Below are 13743 nucleotides of genomic sequence, written 5' to 3' on the forward strand. Positions count from 1 at the left end.
GTGGGGCACAAATAAAACCAGTAATAGAGTGCCTAATATATTTGCATATATTTGTTTAAAATAATCAGTCACTCATTCATAATACTTTAATACATAAAATGAATAACAAAATGAAATTTAAACATAAATAAAATAGAATGTGTCCTCCCTCGAAAAAATGTAAAATATGATCTCATTCTGTATGAAATAGTCTAGTTATCAAAAATATATTTTACGACAATGGCGGCACCCAAATATCTGTGGGATAATTGATATTCAATATTTTATTACACGCCGCAAAAGCTGCGTACTTCTTAGCTGATTTCTTGTTAGGTCCTAAAAAAAAAGAAAAAAAAAACGTAAACATCACATGCAAATTTATACACAAATGTTCATATAATCCTTCCAATAAAATAGCCAATACACATCATTAAAAATGTACAATGCAACGCTGCCGCACCAAATTTAAGTTTTCGTTTATTTAAACTCTGACAACAAAACACTAAAGTAAATAAAATCATGAAACAAAAATAACGTTATAAAATATGATTTATTTTGACACACACCAACCATATTTTGCACGTCTAAATCACTAGTCATAGAAAAAATAGAAATTTCACGGTATAGGCGACCTTGGGGAAATGTTTTGTTTAGTTCAATCAACCGTAGCGCTGCGATCGCAAATTATGATTGGCTAGTTTAAATTCGTCGTGCCGCCACTAACATGAAATGTGATTGGTCGATCAAATTGTGTGAAATCAGCATTTTCTATGTTCGTCCATTTTTATGTTTCTTGTTTGTAGGTTATGGTTTTTGTTTACATCACGAAATTTTCGTTTTACGTTGCGCATATTTTCTGTTTTACATTAATTATTATGGAGTAATAATATAAAAATTGATGACAATACGTCAGTGTAGTAAAAGATGTAGTGTACCGGGGTAAAATTCTACTACGGAAATTAGACACCGTTTCCCAAAGTATGATCTCGCTCTTTTCCAAAAATGGATTGATCAAGTAAATAGTAGTAAGTTACCTGGATAAACCACATTGCAAATATATCAACGTCATGGTGTTTGTCATGGACATTTTAGTGAAAAATTTAAAATTATCCTTCCTTCACGAACAGGTATTAGGGTAAATGCATATCCATCATTGGTTTTATCAGGTACATATAAAATTATCTATCTACTACATGTCTGTTTATATATTGTTTGTTTACAAAAAATCAAAACCTACTTATGAAGATGTTAGTGGTAATAAAATTCAATTAATCTACCAAGTTGTTCGTATGCTGTCAGTGTGATGTCTCTACATAAAGAAGTCTTACAAGAAGGTAACAATTAAAAATAACTGGATAATTAGTAGTAATAAATACTACTTTTAATTGTAAAATATCCCTAAAATATTTGCAATACTTTAACTTTTTAGAACAATCAGTGTTCAATCATTTTATAGTAGAGGAATTATATATTTAAATTTGATCGCCTTGTTAAGAAAATATTTGTTATGGTGCCATCAATAAATTTAATTGCTACTTTTAGGGGATTTATTACCTTAAAGAAATCTATTTTGTCTAAATTTACAAATAACTACATTTGTTTAACAAATCTTAACCATTGCTTAAAGAATTTTGTTAGATCTATTTGAGGTCATGGAGGTAGAAACAGCATCCTTCCCCTAGTATGTTCGAGAAATTTTTACAAGGGCTCATCACTTCAATTTTTTCACATCATTCTCCCGGAAAATATTGTGAAGAGGATGAACATGTTAGATAACTTATATTCTTTTAACAGGAGATCTAGTGCCACTTAAGGTTGTTAAATCACCAGTTGAGTCTATATTTTCAGTTCCTGAAAACTTTGCTCTGAAGAAAACAAGACTCTAATATTGTATTTTAGTCTTATTTCAGGCTATTTAACAAAACTTCTGAAAAAGAGACAACATGCAATATTTGTCTATATTCTATATTAAGTAGTTCCACAGATTAAATACTCTAAAATCTAAATATCTTTAAAAAACACATAAATTTTTAGTGTTTCAACTGTCCAATCCATAATGATTTTCAAGACCAAATTTGAAAAGTTATTATGAGGTGTGATTGTATTTTTGGTTTAATGAAGTTGATGCAATATCAACAGGGAAGGATTTAAAGTTTACCTTCAATATATCAAGATAAGTTAGAACTCTAATAGATCTCATAAAATTGATGGCACTAAACATATATGGGAAGGCCTTATAGAAGAATTATAGATATTTTAATATTGCCTAGAATAGAGTTCATAATTGTTTTTTTTTTGCTTTTTGTTTATATATATTTATATTATTTAAACTTATGTATATTTGTATAGGATTTTATTTTAATAAATTAATTTTAAAATTTAAATTTGATTTTTATTTAAATACTATTGGCCAATAAATGTGACGACACAAAATAATCAGGAGAAATGGCAGACCAATCAAAGCAAAGTATTTCCTTACAGGTTTCTACATAACTATTTTAAACTAACCAATCAAATTCGCGTTGTCAGCGCCGCCAATGATCGGACTAAGCGAAACTTTGCCCCACTACTTACCATTGCAGTTGCACACCCCTGTCACTAGTGCCGTAGGTAACAAGATTACAGATTTATTTCTTTCGATTTGAAATTCTGTGACATCTATGTGACTGACAAAAATGTTTAAGAGGGACGTTTTTATAAACTGAATTTGGCAATAAGTTCGACGGCGTTGATGACACGCATCAGCTGTTATATACATGTTTGATTTGACAGTACAGTTGGAGTTATTAAAACCCGAACCTAATCTTTAAACCAAATCTATATACCACAGGTTGTAAAATCTATGTTCAATAATGTAGAACATAAATACTGCTCCATATGGCATCTCAATGTTAGGTATGACAGTAATAGTTGTTAAACCTACCTGAACCGTTGAATGTTTGACCATCAATCGTTACTTTGAATAGAAATATGACGTTTGGAGGATTGCCGGTTTTCCCCAAATCTTCCCATTCTGCGCTTGGCAACATTTGATTCATCAACATAAGCGGATTCATCTTTTCTGGATTATCTGGCATTTTCTTTGCTGGTTTAGGATCGGTTCGAATTGGTGCACTCGATGGGCTTCTAGGCGCGGAGGTCGTTGGATCTGGTGTCTAAAAAAATATTAAGAATTACATTTGAAATACGTTTTCACATCAAATAAACGCACCTTAGTGGCTAAGGCAGGATCTTCTCCCCATGACGTAAATAATTTGTACATGGCAAAAGAAGCTATATGTGACCAAGGTAGTACTTGATTGCCATCTTCCTGAATTTCCATTTTTTCATCACCATTCTCTTCTTTTTTCACCCTGAATTGCTTGGTCTTTATCAAATATTTCAAAGCAATTTCAGCTGCAACATTTTTAGCGGCATTTTTTGTTCGGCCTGTAAGAAAATATCAATTTTATATGTATTTACTCATAAAACGTTAAAAAACGTAGATTACATTTTCAAACGTCTAATAAAGTACAAAAATCAATATATAATTGCTGTAAGCTCCAATACTATGGTGTAATTTATGAACCAAATTAAACCGACTCTCCAGAGCACAGTAAAAACATGGGTACTGCCGCTAAACCAAAACGGTCCAGAAAACAGGCCATATCAAACTTCAATTTTCCACAATCGTAACGCTCCACAGAAATAAGATTCTTGTCTAGCTGACTTCTATGTGGAAATCCATCGAAATATGAAAATAATCAAATAATAAAATGCTTACCAGTTCCAATAAATTCATTTCCATCAAACTGAACGGTCGCCCTAAACTGATTACCGTCAGCTTTACCAGCAGCTTCTTCCATTAGATATTGACATCCTTTTACGAGCTCGTTCAGGATCATTACCGCATTTTTAGGCTGTAAAAGTCTACTTAATCTGGCATTTCTTCGGCGAACTTTCTCAGCTTTTGTGATTTTTCCTAAAGATACACCTAATTATAACATATTAACAAATGAGGCCAACAAACAAATATTAGTTACCGCAATCAGAAAATACATTCACATTGCATGATTAAGAAAAATTTAAATAATTAATATTGAAACCATGCTTCAAATTTGCGCAGTGATTTGTCATCATAACAAGAAATAAAACTAATGAATTTCAGTACAGAATATATATACATTTACCTTTAAACCAGAATTTCTTCTTTGTCTCTTCAGTACTGGTGTCGGTCATATCAACATTTACTTCTTCTGGTGGATTGCTTGGTGCAGGCACTGTTTGAGGTGGTACTGGTTTGGGTTGTGGAGGTGCTGGATTTATTTGCTGCGGAACTGGCGGTTTTGAAGGGGGGGCTTCTTGCTTTATAGGCTGAATAATGTAATTAAAAATGTATCAAAGTAATTATCGATTATAGTTACCTGTTGTGAAGAGTAATTCTGATAACTTTGGTTACCTACGGGGTTGTTTTGCTGAAACATTTAATCATAAATAATTAATTATATTCAATGATCATGTTAGAAGTATCAGTACTAAGATCTTATTCATGTGCTAGATACCTCAAAAAATAATCCAAGTTTTTTTAACTATGGTGGCAAATAATTACCCAACATTAAATATAATTTTATTGACATATAACATAACTTCCCAATGTCTAGTCAAACTTATTTCGTGTACGAGTTTAGATGTTTTAGAAGTGCAAATTTGAATTGAAAAGCAATGAACACCCAGGATTGTTAAAAATATTAATACATCGCATCTGCCATACACATTAAATTTAGCCAAATTTAGCTTCTCACAATTACCTTTAGTTTTCATCAATCATCAATGTCTCATAAAATGTGTGATTATGATGTTGAATATGGCTTAATCCACATCAAAATATCACTCAATAACCCTAATCTAATAGCCCCCAACCTTCATAAAACACATGAAAATGGTTTTAATGGTAAACTAAACGAATATCGCCCTTATTTGCTTGACCACCTTACCGTATAAGTCCAAATCTAACTGGACGTAACAAAAAATTACTAAAGCCCTTTAAACTCTTGCCTCCTAAATTGAAATATGTTTATTTTCTTTAAGGAGCTGAACTGTACTTGTATCTTAGTGAATAAAAATAATTTAAAGAGAAGTTATAAAAGTGAATACGTGGTTTACGTGACCAGACAAAAAGACTGCATTTCATTTTTATTAGTGTTTTAAAATTATTTCCCCTTATTTTACAACAGTCCTTTTGAAATTCATTTATAGTATTTTTGGTTAAAAACTAATGCAAAAAATAATACGTAAGTGAAAAATTAAGTGCGTGAATTAAACAATGTATTTATTTTATTTTTTTATCCTCTGGAAATAAATAAAATAAAATATTAAAAATCTAAAAATGGCAAACCACAGCGATTCAACCAAATCATCTGCACACTTTGATATAAGATTAGAACAATCAGCAATAACGCAAACTCCACCATCAGAATGGACTACAGTCATTAACAAAAAAACGATTGAGAAGCCCAGAAGAAAAAATCGCGAGGAAACAAACAAGAATCAGTGACTATTGGTTACAGAAACCAATAGAGACAAAAAACAGCTTTAGCAACCTGTCGGAGGAAACTGAAAAGAATATATAACCAAGCCCTGAAAAAGTTGTTCCCAAACCACCACCAATAACAGTCTATAAGGTAGGAATAATGAAACATATCCATGACCTATTGAAAACCATTACTACGAACTACACAATTAAGACAGTGAGCTATGAAACAATAAAAATCCAATTGTTCGAAGCGGAGTGTTTCTTGCGGGTGTTATTTGGTGTTTCTTTCATCTAATTCTTTTACAAGACCATACATTCAGGCCAAAATCCGGGAGAACATTTAAATTCGTGTTAAAAGGATTACATCACGGGACGGACTTTAACACCATCAAGGTAGCCCTAGCTGAAAAAGGCCACGAGGTCGTAAATGTTCACAATATACGACATCGCACGACAAAAAAACCTCTGCCTATGCTCTATATTGATTTAAAACCTAATGGAAATAATAAGGCGGTGTATGAAATCACCGAATTGAAAAAAAATATTATTAAACACGAACCACCACATACGAAAAAGAATTATAATACAATGCAAGAGGTGTCAAGCGCACGGGTACACAAAGACTTACTGTCGCATATCATATAGATGCGTAAAATGTGCAGGAGAACATAAAACAGGAGATTGTACTCGTAAAGTTCGCGATGAAAAAGTGAAATGTGCTAACTGTAACGGAAATCATCCAAGGAACTACAAGGGTTGCGCAGTTCACAAGCAACTATAGCAGAAGCTCTATCCTGTCTTAAGAGAAAAAAGCCATCAACAGCAACAAAAACAATCCACACCTACCAGTCCACCCACCAGACCAAGTCAACCAGACATAACTTATGCCCAAATGGTTGAAATTGGTTCAGCACAAAATCGAGAAACCACATCCCAACCTACTGAAACTAGCAGCAACATTTCTAGATTAGAAAACATGGCCAAACTAATGGATCAAATGAGTACGATGCTTGGTCTACTCACAACCGTCGTCAGCAAACTTGCCTAATGCCTGAAACCATTAGCTACAAAATCGCCGTCTGGAATGCCAATGGGCTCCAACAACAAACACATTTTACGGACAAACATTTGAAAATTCCCAAATATAAACTTTGTCATAAAAATCACCCTGATGATAAAGCACATGGAGGTACAGCCATAATCATTCGAGATGATATAAAGCATTTCGAAAAAGAAAAATTCCGCAAAGACTACCTGCAAGCCACCAGTATAACCATAGAGAAAGTCCATGGACCATTAACAATGTCTGCGATTTATTGCCCACCCGAACATAATAAAAAGGCAGAACACTTTCAAGAATTCTTCGGTATTCTAGGTAATAGATTTATAGCCGGAGGAGATTACAATGCAAAACATTTAATGTGGGTTTCAAGAATAATAACCTTAAAAGGTAGGGAACTAGTAAAAGCAATAAACAGATAATTTACAACATATCTCTACTAGTGAACCAACATATTGGCCTTCAGACAGAAATAAAAAGCCAGATACTATAGATTTCTGTATTACAAAAAATATTGATACAAAAAAGTGTCATGCAGAATCATGTTTTGACCTGTCTTCTGACCATCCACCAATAATAGTAAAACTTTTTTCAAAAATTACCATCAAAGATAAACCCCCTCCTCTGTGTAATAATAGAACTAACTTATCCTCATTTAGAGAAAACTTAGACTGAAACATTTCCAAGAAAAAATACACATATCATGTACAATGCAGAAAAAAATAGCAGAAAAAAGAAAGTTACGACGGAATTGGCAACAGCAAAGGACTGAAGAGAATAAAATAAATGTAGGGCAATAAAAGAGCTGAAAGAACTAATTCAAAATGAACAAAACAAAGACATTCAAGAATACCTAGAGAATTTGATACCAACTGAGGCTACATACTATTCGTTGTGGAAAGCAACAAGAAAGCTCAAGAGACGCCAGCAGCATAAACCATCTATTAAAACAAGCCAAAATAATTGGCCTCGAAGCATTAAAGAGAAGGCCGACATTTACTCAAAACAGTTAAAAAATGTTTTTAAACCTTTCCAATTCCAGCTACATAAAGATGATGAAAATAAAATTACTAGAAAGCTAGTTTCGTCATTTCAAATGGACTTACCGCACGAGAAATTAACGATCAAAAAAGTTAAACAAATAATAATGAGAGAAATTAATATTAAAAAAGCTCCTGGTTATGACTTAATTACTGGTAAAATTTTAAAGGAACTATCAGAAAAGGGTATGAAACTATAAATATTTATATTTAATGCTATGCTACGAATTAATTACTTCCCTAGCATCTGGAAAGTAGCTAAAATACTAATGATTCTTAAACCATGAAAAATATCAGAAGATGTGACCTCCTACCGGCCTATAAGTTTATAACCGACAATCTCGAAAGTTTTCGAGGAACTATACATCAAGAAGCTAAACTATATAATAGAAAAAAGAAAAATTATTCCAGAACATCAGTTTGGGTTTCGCAATAAGCATGGGACTATAGAAAAAGTGCACAGACTTGTAAACAAAATAAATACTGACCTAAATGTCAAAGGATATTGTGCGGCTGCTTTTCTAGATATATCTCAGGCTTTTGACAAAATATGGCATACGAGCTTGCAGGTTAAACTAAAGAAACTTTTTCCTCATCCGGACTATCAGTTACTAAAATCGTATCACACTGATAGACATTTTATTGTAAATCAAGACGATGAACATACCGAATTAAATCCCATATATTCAAGAGTTCTACAAGGTAGTGTACTGAGTCCAGTACTGTATCTTCTGTATACGGCCGATCTGCCAACCACAAAAATAACTACTGTGGCAACATACGCAGACGACACAGCAATCTTGGCATCCCATGAAGTCATAGCATCAATAAACCTACAAACCCACCTGGATCAAATATTATGGTTGAAGACATGGCGCATTAAAGTCAATGAAACAAAATCCACCCATGTAACGTTTACCCAGCGTAGAAGAACATGTCCACCAGTGAATATCAATCATCGTCAACTCCCCCAAGCAGAGCAAGTTAAATATCTAACCTACCTGGAAGAAGCACATTCCCTCTAAACGAAAACAACGTCGACTGAAATTATATCAAATGTGTTGGTTCATCGGGCGCAAATCCAAGTTATCATTAAATAACAAGGTGTTGCTGTATGAGTCTATACTCAAGCCTATTTGATCATATGAAATCCAACTATGGGGTACCGCTAGCAAATCTAATATATCCATCATTCAACGATTCCAAAATAAAGTGTTGGGTGCCATTGTTGATGCTCCGTACTATATTTCAAATAAAGTGATACAACGCGATATCCCTCTAGAACCTATAACGAGTGTAATTCAACGTGTTTGTGTGAAGTACTTCGAAAGAGTGTCGGTGCATCCCAATGTACTCGCTAGTCAGCTAAATATGCGACGTGATAGTGAAGTGCGTAGACTAAAAGGTTTAATACCACCTGATCTGATTACTGGACATATGTAGACTTTAGAATAAGACTAATTAATTAAGATAATATTTTATACAGAAGATCGCTTAATGAAGTGATTTTCTGCATGCCATGTAAATATAATATAGACATAAGAAATACTTATTGCCTATAGGGCAGATTGTGGAATCACAGAGTAAAAAAAGAGGTTATATCTTATATTAAACGTTAAAAACGTGGAATATTTCTTAACAGTCCTAGTCTAGTAATTATTATGTTCAGAATGACAGTACAGTCTTAGAAATCGAAATAAACTAAAACCTTATCTTTATTCAATTTTAATTTTCCACAGGTTGTAAAACCAGCGTCTGATAATAAAAACACCAGTACTGCTCCATGTGGTACTTAAAACGCATTAATAAATAAATATAATAAATTGTTTATAAATACCTGCATTCTGTAGTTGGGTCCTCCATGACTTCGATAAGGATTCGGGGAGTTCTGCCGATTGTTTGCAAGCTATACGAGCAGGGTTAAATTCTTTTATTAGATTCTAAACCCTTAAAGGTTTGAGACACCCATATAGGTGCATCTTTAACCGAGACATGCTAATAACAAAATGTTATTTCCGCCAAATATTAATTAAAAGGTTCATGTCCATGAACAGCCCAGAAAAAAGCATTAGGATCATACATTTTGTTATCTTTGTACACATCATACAGTTAAAGATATCAACTCCGCTCTATATCTTGACCCTAATTTGCTTTCTTAAGGGGTTATACCATCTTGAATTTTTTTATTGGCTTAAATGATTTGTATTTTTTAAATGGAATAATTTTTTATTAAACCAGGAACACTAAAATACTAAATTTAATTTTACACTGCCACTTGCCAACTTAAAATTATCTAAAATTAAGTTATCTACCACACGATCTCAACCATTCTCTTTATTTTTCCCTCATAAAATTAATAAAAGTCATCCCTTCACATTTGTACTGTTGTAATAATAACTACTTCACATGAGTACTTTTTTAAGTAACAAATGTTTCCATTGCTAACCATTAAGCTGATGTTAAGCAATTAGCAAATGGTACCACGTGAACAAGTTAAGTGATAATGTGCTTCAATTTTGTTTTCTTCTAAAATGAGGATATATCGAAAGATTTTATTAGAATAGCAACAAAAATTTGAATGATTTGGATTTAACATAAGTATTTTTGTATACTCACACATATACTAAGGAATCAAAAATCACTTGCGAAATCACGAGCCATTGAGTAGCTATCAAGAAAAAACACCCCCAACAACACCCTCATTCTTTTTCAACATTTTTCAAATGCCAAGGTGGTATAAACCATTAAAAATACTGGCCAAACTCCAAGAAAACCAATGAGAATGTGTAAGACGTTTACTTGAAGTAAAACTAGTAAATATATATTGCTGCTTTTTGATGCTTTTGTGATAAAAGACATTCAAAACAACAGCCCCATACAAAATATGCAGTCAAGATACCTATTAATGCTCAAAGAAAAACATCGCGTTTTAACACATCAACTCATATTTAACATTATGACCAATTAATTCTAAAATAAATTGGTAATAATAGCCATCAGTTTAAATAGGTGAATTTCATATTGTTATTCGTATGTGTTAAACACGGACATCTTTCATTTGAACATATCAAAACTGCCTATATATGTGCAACTACCATGGCTCAGTATAGCTTCACAGCACCTAAATATTAAAACTACAATTAGTTAAAACTGCAAGGTTTATATCTTGCATGGAATTAAAATATATGCCTCTTTAGTACTTTTATATCGTCAACATTTAACTGTACGAAAAGAGAATTTATACCGCCATTTTATAAAGTAAAAAACCCGGAAAATAATTATCACTTACCTGTCCACCATAGAAACTTCCACCCTGTCGCCGTTGGCCAACTGGACCTTGTGGCGGTAAATCTATTGAACAAAATATATAATTAAACCTAACGTCGATGATAATATTAACGCCATTTTACACTACCCCAGTATGGATTAGATATAAAAGAATGACAGTAGTAAGAACAATAATACTTACTAAATGATCTTCTTTGATTATAAGACATTTTTATAACTGATAACAATAATTTCAAGGAAATTATTTAATTTGGATAAAATTGTATTAAACTACACCGTGCAAACTCCAAAAAACTAAACGCGTAACACGGAAAAAGATACGCAACAACGCGCAACGCAATGACAGTCCAGGAAACGGAAATAAGCTATAAATAATTTCTCCCTAGATGGCGCTATATTAAAGAGGTGCATATTTTTCAAAATTTATTATATATGATTTAGAAATTAATACAAATGCTGTGTTGTCTATGCAAATAGTGAATGCGTTATTACATTCAAATTTAAATTAGTAATCTGTTTTATTTCTATATGTAATGCTAGTATTCGTATGAAATTTTATATATGACTTAAATTATTAACACACTTCATTGTTTTCATAGAAAATAGAATTGTCAAGCAATATAACCTAGAATACTTAGTTATGTTGACACACATATTTAAGTATGTTCATATTACTGTTTATTAATGGTAATAATGTATTTTCGTAAAGTCATAAAATGTGGTATGCCGCTTTTATTAGATTTGTAAGACGTAAGATAATTTTGGGATTAATTTTAACAATATCTTTGTGTTATTGTATATTTAGTTATATTGGCAAGGTAACATTTTGCTACCTGTAATAATAATATACTTATCTATATATTTTTTACTAGTCCGATTATATTAATAATGACGATGTGGTACCTATTAAAAGAACACAACCCTTTATATGGAGAACTTTGCAACAACATAATACAACAAATGATATTGATGGCACTTGCAGGAACTCAGTTCAGGGAAAAGCCCTTATAGTTGATGATAGAGGTATTTTGGGCAACCTTTAATCTGCTTGTTACAGTGTTTATGAAATTTTGTTTTAGGTTATGTATGTCCTAGAACAGAAATTTTAACCAGTGGTTGTTGTAATGTTGAGTCTCAAATGGCCTACCAATACAGTTGTGACACCTGTAACTCAAATCAATGCTGTGCTATTTATGAATACTGTATTTCCTGTTGTTTGCATCCAGATAAGGTACAAATTAAGATAAACAGGCGTAAAAGCATATCTGATATTTATCATTTATAGAAAGATATATTGGAGCTAATTTTGAAAAAAGCAACCGAAGAAAATAATGTTTTATTTGCATCTGTAACAGATCATTTTGAACTCTGTTTAGCAAAGTGCCGAACAAACTCCCAAAGTGTTCAACATGAAAATTCTTACAAAGATCCTAAGGCAAAACATTGCTTTGGAGAATTAGCACCTGGTACAAATATTATAGAGGAGGTGTAGATTTTGATTATTTTATCATATGCTGTTAATAAATCGACACCTTTGGGATTTTTTATTTATATGTATGTTAAAAATATTATTTATTATTGATAATATTATAATAGAACTTTGATAAGGAAATCAAAAGATCCACTTAAAACTACCTATAAATATACATATTACTTGAAAAATAATCAGCAAATGTGTACATTTATAGGATAAAGTCAAGAATAATAATTTCGAATTACTGAGTTATTTTGTATAGATGAAATTAGATTCCATACTAAATATTTCTCACAAAATGCAATGAACAAAAAACGAATAATGCAATCAATATATTTTCAACTAAGACTCAATTTTGCTGATATCTATATTTTATAATTGCAATCTAACTAAAAATATAATGACTAATTTCAATAATTAATCTTACGGTGGCATATAGAAGCTTGTACTAATAAAATTCATATCATCTTATTAAGATTTTACTAAATACAGTTATATTTAGTTGTGATACTACTTAATGTAAGTACAATAACTTCAATTTCCAAATAAAATTAATTCAATTGATGGTATTACCATTATTTTGTACCTTTTCATTTTTTTTTTATCAACCTAAAAGTCTGAGATCCCGTAAACGCTAAACTTACATCATCTTATGACTGTAGGTAGTTTTCTGCGAGAGTATATCAATAAACTAAGAAATGGTTATTATAAAATAAATAGGTCTCAGTGGCTCTGATGTTAAAAACTTGTTATTTTTACTGATATATCTATAATAATACACAAATTTTACTTAAAATAGGAGCTTAGAATTCTTAATTTAATAGTTTCATTTTTCTAAAAATGCTTATAAAATTTGATGTAATAAAAAAGATCTTATTTTTATAAGCTGTATTATTAAAACAAATTAATGAAGGATTATCAAAACTGTATAAGGACTTTTCGCCTTCAAGTTGACATGAATTGATTTTGTAGTATCGGTTTTTTTCTCTTTTGAAAAATAATTATTCACAGCGAACTCAGGCAACAAATGCTGAGCAAATGGTTGTTTCCAATAGAGTTTTCAACATTTTTACATCACTTGGATATACACAGGTATTTATTATACAACAGTCCTTTTGAAATTCATTTATAGTATTTATAGTAAAAAACGAGTGCTAAAATAACGTAAGTGAAAAATGAAGTGCGTGAAATAAACAATGTATTTATTTTATTTTTTTTATCATCTGGAAGTAAATAAAATAAAATATTAAAATATTAAAAAATGGCAAACCACAGCGATTCAACCAAATCACCTGCACACTTTGATATAAGATTAGAACAAACAGCAATAACGCAAACTCCACCATCAGAATGGACTACAGTCATTAATAAAAAACGATTGAGAAGTCCA

General features: G+C 31.6%; 2 protein-coding genes across 7 annotated transcripts; one reads left to right on the forward strand and one right to left on the reverse strand.

Annotated features, from left to right (window-relative positions):
• Positions 1–24: 24 nt before the first annotated feature.
• Positions 25–11239, reverse strand: LOC143202547 (double-stranded RNA-specific editase Adar). Of its 6 annotated transcripts, none has more exons than XM_076414191.1 (10): positions 11061–11229; positions 10881–10942; positions 10687–10712; positions 9429–9497; positions 4383–4433; positions 4149–4332; positions 3743–3940; positions 3191–3408; positions 2903–3134; positions 25–315 (listed from the first exon to the last, which is right to left on the reverse strand). In XM_076414191.1, the coding sequence occupies exons 3-10, from the start codon at positions 10687–10689 to the stop codon at positions 212–214; spliced, it is 1059 nt and encodes a 352-aa protein (XP_076270306.1). In that variant the 5' UTR covers positions 10690–10712; positions 10881–10942; positions 11061–11229; the 3' UTR covers positions 25–211. The 6 variants fall into 6 exon arrangements, with proteins under 6 accessions (XP_076270306.1, XP_076270288.1, XP_076270297.1 ...); XM_076414173.1 differs by having other exon boundaries at positions 3743–3952; positions 11061–11228; XM_076414182.1 differs by having other exon boundaries at positions 3743–3952; positions 4149–4323; positions 11061–11122.
• Positions 11240–11494: 255 nt separating this feature from the next.
• LOC143202592 (SREBP regulating gene protein) lies at positions 11495–12920 on the forward strand. The gene is made up of 4 exons (XM_076414214.1): positions 11495–11697; positions 11752–11902; positions 11959–12110; positions 12165–12920. Exons 1-4 carry the CDS (start codon positions 11596–11598, stop codon positions 12369–12371), a joined length of 612 nt encoding a protein of 203 aa, XP_076270329.1. The 5' UTR covers positions 11495–11595; the 3' UTR covers positions 12372–12920.
• Positions 12921–13743: the final 823 nt, after the last annotated feature.

Source organism: Rhynchophorus ferrugineus, unplaced genomic scaffold, assembly GCF_030347505.1.
Source record: "Rhynchophorus ferrugineus isolate W39M unplaced genomic scaffold, kcgeb_rfMv2 rfM1, whole genome shotgun sequence".
Taxonomy (NCBI): domain Eukaryota; kingdom Metazoa; phylum Arthropoda; class Insecta; order Coleoptera; family Curculionidae; genus Rhynchophorus; species Rhynchophorus ferrugineus.

Bases quoted from the DNA above. Each gene is read 5' to 3' on its own strand.
- LOC143202547 (XM_076414153.1), bottom strand. From the start codon at position 11,088: ATGTCTTATAATCAAAGAAGATCATTTA. The intron at 3,953-4,148 runs GTAAATGTATAT...TGTTATAATTAG, and splicing joins GAAGAAATTCTGGTTTAAAG to GTGTATCTTTAGGAAAAATC. The intron at 3,135-3,190 runs GTGCGTTTATTT...ATATTTTTTTAG, and splicing joins ATCCTGCCTTAGCCACTAAG to ACACCAGATCCAACGACCTC.
- LOC143202592 (XM_076414214.1), top strand. From the start codon at position 11,596: ATGTGGTATGCCGCTTTTATTAGATTTGTAAGACGTAAGATAATTTTG. The intron at 11,698-11,751 runs GTAACATTTTGC...ATTTTTTACTAG, and splicing joins TATTTAGTTATATTGGCAAG to TCCGATTATATTAATAATGA. The intron at 11,903-11,958 runs GTATTTTGGGCA...ATTTTGTTTTAG, and splicing joins CCTTATAGTTGATGATAGAG to GTTATGTATGTCCTAGAACA.